The sequence below is a fragment of the Zophobas morio genome, unplaced genomic scaffold (assembly GCF_036711695.1).
Source record: "Zophobas morio isolate AGI-343-1 ecotype UQ-CSIRO unplaced genomic scaffold, CSIRO_AGI_Zmor_V1 ptg000041l, whole genome shotgun sequence".
In the NCBI taxonomy this organism is placed as follows: domain Eukaryota; kingdom Metazoa; phylum Arthropoda; class Insecta; order Coleoptera; family Tenebrionidae; genus Zophobas; species Zophobas morio.
Genome location: NW_026972146.1, coordinates 3,280,207 through 3,287,547, shown reverse-complemented (window position 1 = coordinate 3,287,547; position 7,341 = coordinate 3,280,207). Strand labels below are relative to the sequence as shown.

Below are 7,341 nucleotides of genomic sequence, written 5' to 3'. Positions count from 1 at the left end.
ACTGAAATTTTTCGATTTTTTGACCTCGATTTTTCGATTTTAAAATTTTTTGACTTTTCTGGATTTTTCAGTCTTTCGATATTTTGATGTTTGATTTTAAAAATTTTTGATTTTCACTTTATTGATCAATGTTTCTTTTTTTAAATTTACATTTCCGATTTTTCACTTCTTTTTTTTTAATCGATTCTCGGTTTTCCGAGTTTTAAAATTTTTAAATTTTTCTGGAATTTTGAACTATTCGATATTTGATTTGCTCGGTATTTCAATTTTTCGAATTTTTGATTTTTGTTTTTTTTTGTTTTTTTTTTAATTATAAATTTCTCAATTTTTCAAATTTTAATTTCTCGATTTTCAATTTTGGGCTATTCCGATTTGCGCGATTTTTCGATTTGTGGACTTCTTTTAGTTTTTCGATTTTTCGAATTTCGGTTTTTCGATTTTTCGATTTTACAATTTTTCGAATTTCCGTTGTTTCAATTTTGCGTTTTTTTTTATTCTTTAAATTTTGGAATTTTCAATTTCTCGCTTTTTCTGCATTTCGATTTTTCAATTTTTAAATTTTAGATTTTCCAATTTTTCAATTTTTAATTTTTCGATGTTTGGATTTTGGGCTATTTAAATTACTCAATTATTCATTTTTCGACTTTTCAAAATTTCGATTTCTCAATTTTTGATGTTTCTTCCTCGATGTTTTAGTTTTTCATTTTTCAATGTTTCGATTTCTCCGTTTTTGGACTTTTCGGTTTTACAAAAATTTTCCAATTTTTCCATGTTTTAATTTTTCAGGATATCGATTTCCCAATTTTTTTACATTTTAATTTCGGCATTTTTCAATTTCTCGACTCCTAGTTTTTTGATTAATCAATTTTCCAATTTTAAAATTTTTTCGATTTTGGATTTTCGGTTTTTCGACTTTTCGCTTTTCGTTTTTTCGATTTGTAAATTTTTCGACTTTTCTGGATTTTTCAATTTTCCGATATTTTGACTTTTGAATTGCTCGATCTTTTGATTTTTCTGATTCCGATTTTTCAATTTATCGATTTTAAAAATTTTTGACTTTTCGATTGTTCAAATTTTCGATTTGACATTTGACGTTTGACATAAGCGATTTTGAAAAAATCATTTCTATAGATCGAAAGTTCCATACTTTCTCTTGGAAGATTAAACAGAGCAAGCTAGAATTACATGTGTTAGATGGTTGGAATACGAGGGGTAGTTAATAAATAAAACACCAGATTCATGTTTTTAAATATTTATTGCTCCAACATTAGAATACAAATTTGTTATAGTAATGTTCTTGTTGAAATACGCTCGAAAGCAACTCAACAACTTAAAATGAGAGCATAGAATGAGCAAAATCAGTGCTTTGTATCTCAACTGAATCTGTTACTTTGAAAGTCACAGGTCATTATGATCTAGAGATATATTTAGCTGTTGAGGGCGTGACTTTAAAGTAACCGACCCACAATGTCTTGGTATATAGGTATATATCTTTTATATACACATATACACTTTATTTGAATGAGGTGATCAACCTTGAAGGGACAGGACAATTTTATATATCTCGTTATATATATAAAATAAGACTAATGTTCCTTACAGATTTAGTAGATTTATACAATTTTTTGAGGTGGATATTTTTAACATAATATAACTCTGAGTATTCAACGTAGTGTCATATATATAAATCTGTGATGTAGAATCTTTCATTTGACTAAACTTAAATATAATTTGTATCGTCGAGGAGAAAACGGTATTGCTAAATGAGTAAAGTGAAAATAGACTTCGTTGTAAAGACAGGGAGATGCGGTCTCGGTCTCGGCGTCCGCCTCGACTTCGCCTCGCACCGAAAAACTGTACAATTCCGTCGCTTTAAACCCAAGTGAAAATATTCCACAGTTAGTTTTTGCAATATTTTGGTGTTTATAGATAGAGCGCTGCTATAGCGTGAACTTTACAAACTACTGTAAAAGCTCTTACTTGTAGAGCACAAGGCATGTGTGGCCAAAATTTGTAATTCTATAGATAGATGCAAAAGTAATGGCCGTTATAGTCTAAAGCTATTTTATTGTTAGGTACTATATGTACACGATGGTGATGCAGAATATGATCGAATGGAAACTTTTCGAAAATCAGAGAAACTGAGTGAACGAAACGAAACAATCTATCCTTAGTGGCAGGCGTCTATGACTTTCTAAGAAAATCTAAAAATTCTCTAGAGAAAGTCCTTAGGTTTTCGAGAGGACGGCGTGAGCACTGGCTCATCCAGCATTTTGCTAGTTTCTGTAGGGCTAGTAGCTGAACTTTCCGGTGAGGTGATTTTCCCACTGCTCGGTGTAGGTATCTGCGGCGCTGTCCCTTTCATCCGAGTTTTCGACCGTCTTTTCCTTAAAATTATAGGCCCTAAACCCGTACCTTCCGACGTACTGGGCTTCGTCAGCAATTCCGTTGGTCTCTCCATACTTGAGCCCGTGTTGGAAGACTTTTGTTTGGGTTCGGAGTCGCCCTGGGGCGAGCTGGAACCGCTCTCCGGACTTATGCGTTTCACCAGCTCGGAGAGCAACTCCTCCATGCGGTTCATCTTTTGATTGAGCCTCTGGATCTCCAGCTTCACATCCACCTAAAGAAAATATACCTTAGTACTGAACTGTGAATCGGTCCAGTCAATCCGGAGCTAAAAAACTGGTCAGACTATTGCGACAGAACTTTCCTTGCCCCTGAAGTGCACCCCAACAAAGTCCGCTTTTTGAAATATCATAAAAAAAATCAGATTTTTTTTTTAGTTTTAATTTTTTTTGTTTCTTCAATTTTTTGATTTTCAATTTTTCGAGTTTTTAAGTTAAAATTTTTCAGTTTTTCCATTTTCCAATTATTAATTTTTCTTTTTTTTTTATTTACTTTAATTTTGATTTGTTCAGTTATTCATTTTTCGAATTTTTAATTTTTAATTTTTTCAAATTTTCCATTTGCAATTTTTCATTTCGGTTTATTTTTTTTAGTTTTTCAATTTTTCGGTTTTTTAATGTAATGATTTTATAATTTTTCTTTTTTTTATTTTTGGGTTTTGCAATTTTCAGTTTTCAATTTTTCTATTTTTCGACCTTTAATTTTTTTAATTTTTCGTTTATTTAATTTTAGATGTTTGAGTTTCAAATTTTTCAATTTTTATATCTCCAATTTTCCCACTAAATATTTAATATATAATTTTTAAAAATTTTTAGTTTTACAATTTTTCGATTCTTTAATTTTTCATTTTTTTCAAATTTTCGATTTGCAATTTTTCGTTTTGGTTTTTTATTTTCATTATTTTTACAATTTTTTGATTTTTCAGTAAGTACCCGGTTTTATTATTTTTTTGTTCTTCGATTTTAATTTTTTTAATTTTTTTGTTTCGTCAATTTTATCGCTTTTGGATGTATCAATTTTTAGAATTTCAATTTTTTTTTCGGTTTTTTACTTTCTTTTTTTTTTTTTTCATTTTTTAATGTACTTAATGAGTTTATAATATTTCTTTTTTTAATCTAATTTTTTTAATTTTTGGATTTTGCAATTTTCAGTTTTCAATTTTATATTTTTGAGTTACATGGTTTTTCAATTTTTCATATCCTCAATTTTCCTTTTAAATATTCAATATTATTATAATTTTTAAAATATGTATATCACTTTTTCGTTTTTACGATTTTAGAATTTTTTAATTTTTTCAAATTTTCCATTTGCAATTTTTCGCTTCGTTTTTTTTCTTTATTTTTACAATTTTTCGATTTTTCAGTACCCGATTTTATAATTTTTGTCTTTCTTCAATTTAATTTTTTTTTATCTTCTCAATTTCACGAATTTTCAATTTTTAATTTTTCAACTTTTCAATTTTCAATTTTTCTTGTCTTTAATTTTTCGATTTTCAATTTTTTGTTTTTGTTTTATATTTTCTTTATTTTTTTAATTTTTCGGTTTTTATGTTTCATTTTTTAATGTGATTTTTTGTAATTTTTGGATTTTGCAATTTTCAGTTTTCAATTTTTCGATTTTTCAACCTTTATTTAGATTTTTTAATTTTTGTTTATTTAACTTTAGATTTTTGAGTTTCGTGATTTTTCAGTTTTTCATATCCTTAATTCCTTTGAAATATTCAATATATAATTTTTAAAATATCTAACTTTTTCAATTTTTCGATTCTTTAATTTTTCATTTCTTCAATTTTTCGATTTGGAATTTATTTCGGTGTTTTATTTTCTTCATTTTTACAATTTTTCGATTTTTCAGTACCCGATTTTATTATTTTTTGGTCTTCAATTTTAATTTTTTCAATCCATTTTGTTTCTTCAATTTTACAACTTTTGGATATATGTATCAATTTTTCGATTTTGCAATTTTTCAAATCTTCAATTTTTTGTTTCGTTATTTTTTAAACTTTTAGATTTTTTAATGTAATGATTTTTTAACATATTTTTTTTGTAATTTTTTTGGATTTTATAATTTTAAATTTTCAATTTTTTGACTTTTCGACCTTTAATTTTGTTAATTTTTTTCGATTTTTCAGTACCCGATTTTATTTTTGTTCTTCAATTTTCATTTCTTCAATTTCTTTTTCTTCAACTTTGCAGCTTTAATTTTTGGATTGTGCAATTTTTTGTTTCGGTTTTTTAATTTCTTTATTTTTTCAAAATTTCATTTTTTTAATGTAATAATTATAATATTTCTTTTTTTAATACAAAAATTTTTTGAATTTTTGAATTTTGCAGTTTTCAATTTTCAAATTTTCGACAATTTTTTAAATATTTCACTTTTTGGATTTTACGATTTTCGAATTTTTTTCATTTCTTCAAATTTTTGATTGGCAATTATTTGTTTCGGTGTTTTATTTTCACCATTTTCACAGTTTTTGTTTTTTCAATTTCAATTAAAGTTTTTCGATTTTTTTCTTCAATTTTTCGGGTTTTCATTTAAAATTTTTTAATTTTTCAATTTTCCAAATTTTGGATCTTTCAATTTTTAGATTTTGCAATTTTTCGAATTGTAATTTCACGGGTTTTCAGTTCTGAATTTTTTAATTTTCACTTCTTTAATTTTTTGATTTACAGTTTCGGTTTTTTTTTCGGTTTTTCAATGCTCTCTTTTTATAATTTTTCTTTTTTTCAATGGGAAACTTTTCAAGTTGTGGAGTTTTAAATTTTTTGATTTGTAATTTTTCGGTTTTCAGTTATTCGATTTTTCAATTTATAGATTTTTCAATTTTTAGATTTTTTATTTTCGCGATTTTTGAATTTTTCGTTTCCTCAATTTATGATTTGCAATTTTTCTAGGTTTCATTTTAAATATGTAATAATAATTATAATTTTTAAAGTATTTCATTTTTTCGACTTTTCAATTATTAGATTTTAGGTTTTCATTTATTCGACTTTTCAATTTTTAGATTTTAATTTTTCAATTTTTTGATTTTTCAATACTCGATTTCTTCAAATTTTAGGTTTGTAATTTTTTTTCATTTTCTTTTTTTTTTCTAAAATTTTTGAATTTTTCAATGTTACGATTGTCTAGTTTTTTGTTTTTTCAATTTCAATTATTACAATTTTTGGTTTCTTTAATTTTTCCATTTGTAATTTTAAAAGTTTTACTGTTTTTCGGTTTTCCGATTTTTCAGTTATTCATTTTTTTCAGTTTTTTACTGTTCTGATTTTTTCTTTTTTCTTTTCAATTTTTAGATTTTTCTTTTTTTCGATTTTAGAATTTTTCGGTATTTAAGTTTAGAATTTTTCGGTATTTAAGTTTAGAAATTTTTCAAGATTTCGATTCTTCAGTGTTAGGATTTTTCGACAATTTACTTTTTCGATTTTTCAACCTTTTGATTTTTAAAATTTAAATTTTTGAATTTTTCGATTGCTTTTTTATTTTAAATTTATCATTCTTCCATTTTTAACTTTCGATTTTTCGATTGTGCGCTATTTCGACTACTCAATTTTCCGATTTTTTGACTTTTAGATTAATCAAGTTCTGATTTTTCAATTTTTCAATTTCTCGATTTTTCAGTTTTTTTGGTTCTTGAATTTCCTGATTTTTCAATTTTTCGATTTTTCAACTTTTAGATTTTTTAATGTTTTGTTTATTCAATTTTATATTTTTGAGTTACATGGTTTTTCATTTTTTTATATCCTCAATTTTCCTTTCAAATATTTAATATTATAATTCTTAAAATATTTCACTTTTTCGTTTTTCTGAATTTTGATTTTTGAATTTTTCAATTTTTCACTCTTTAATTTTTTAATTTTTCAATTCTCCAAATTGATTTCCTCGATTTTTCAATTCGATATTTTATTTATTAAATTTTTGTAAATTTTTGGTATTTCGATTTTCAGATTTTTGTTTTAATTTCAAATTTATCATTTTTTCCATGTTCAACTTTATTCTGCGCTATTTCGATTACTCAATTTTTCGATTTTTCGACTTTTATTTTCTCGATTTTTCGATCTTTTGATGTTTCAGTTTTCAATTTTTCGATTTTCCGCTTTTAAATTATTCAAGTTCCGATGTTTCATTTTTCAAGTTCTTGATTCTTCAATTTTCTGATTTTTAAATTTTTCGAATTTTAATTTTAAATTTTCCAATTTCTCGAATTTTCTATTTTTCGATCTTTTGATATTACTTACGTTCTTGGATTTTAGTTTTCAATTTTTCAATGTTCCGATTTTTAGGTTTTTCCGTTTTCCGACGTTTCCAATTTTTCGTCATTTTTGTTTTTCGATTTTCAATTTCCCGATTTTCAATTTGTTAAATTTTGGATTTTTAGATTTCTCGATTTTTCGATTTTTAGTATTTTTGTCTTTTCGATTATTCGTCCATTTTTTTAAATCCTTAAATTTACCGTATTTTATATTCAATTTTCCGATTTTTCTATTTTTCAATTTTTCGGTTTTTCATTGTTCTAATTTTATAATCTTTCTTTATTTCAGTGTGAAAAATTTCGGTTTTTGGATTTTTCATTTTTTCAATTTCAGGTTTGAAACTTTTTCATTTATTCGATTTTGCAATTTTCGTTTCGATTTTTTATTTTCCTAATTTTTACAATTTCTTGAATTTTCATTTTTTCGATTTTGGAATCCTTCGATTTTTCAATTTTTTGATTTTTCATTTTCCAGTTTTGTAATTTTACAATTTTTTTTTCATTTTTAATAGTTCAAAATTGCAGAATTTTACAATTTTTCTGACTTTTAGATTTTACATTTGTACGATTTTTGGATGTCTCCATTATTTCAATTATAGTTAATCAATTTTTAATCTCGTAATTCTGAGATTTTTGAGATCATTTGATTTTTGATTTTTCAAAAGTTCCCTTTTCAATTTTTCGAG

The 7,341-nt window shown here is 24.8% G+C and overlaps 1 protein-coding gene across 3 annotated transcripts in view; it reads right to left on the bottom strand.

Moving 5' to 3' along the window:
* Positions 1-1,236: 1,236 nt before the first annotated feature.
* LOC135140997 (potassium voltage-gated channel protein eag) overlaps positions 1,237-7,341 on the bottom strand; it is a 56,669-nt gene continuing 50,564 nt past the window's right edge. For all 3 annotated transcript variants that reach the window (XM_064071765.1, XM_064071766.1, XM_064071767.1), the window contains one exon: positions 1,237-2,620. In XM_064071765.1, the coding sequence (XP_063927835.1) occupies positions 2,216-2,620 (405 nt within the window). In that variant the 3' untranslated portion in view covers positions 1,237-2,215. The remainder of the gene's footprint in view (positions 2,621-7,341) is intronic.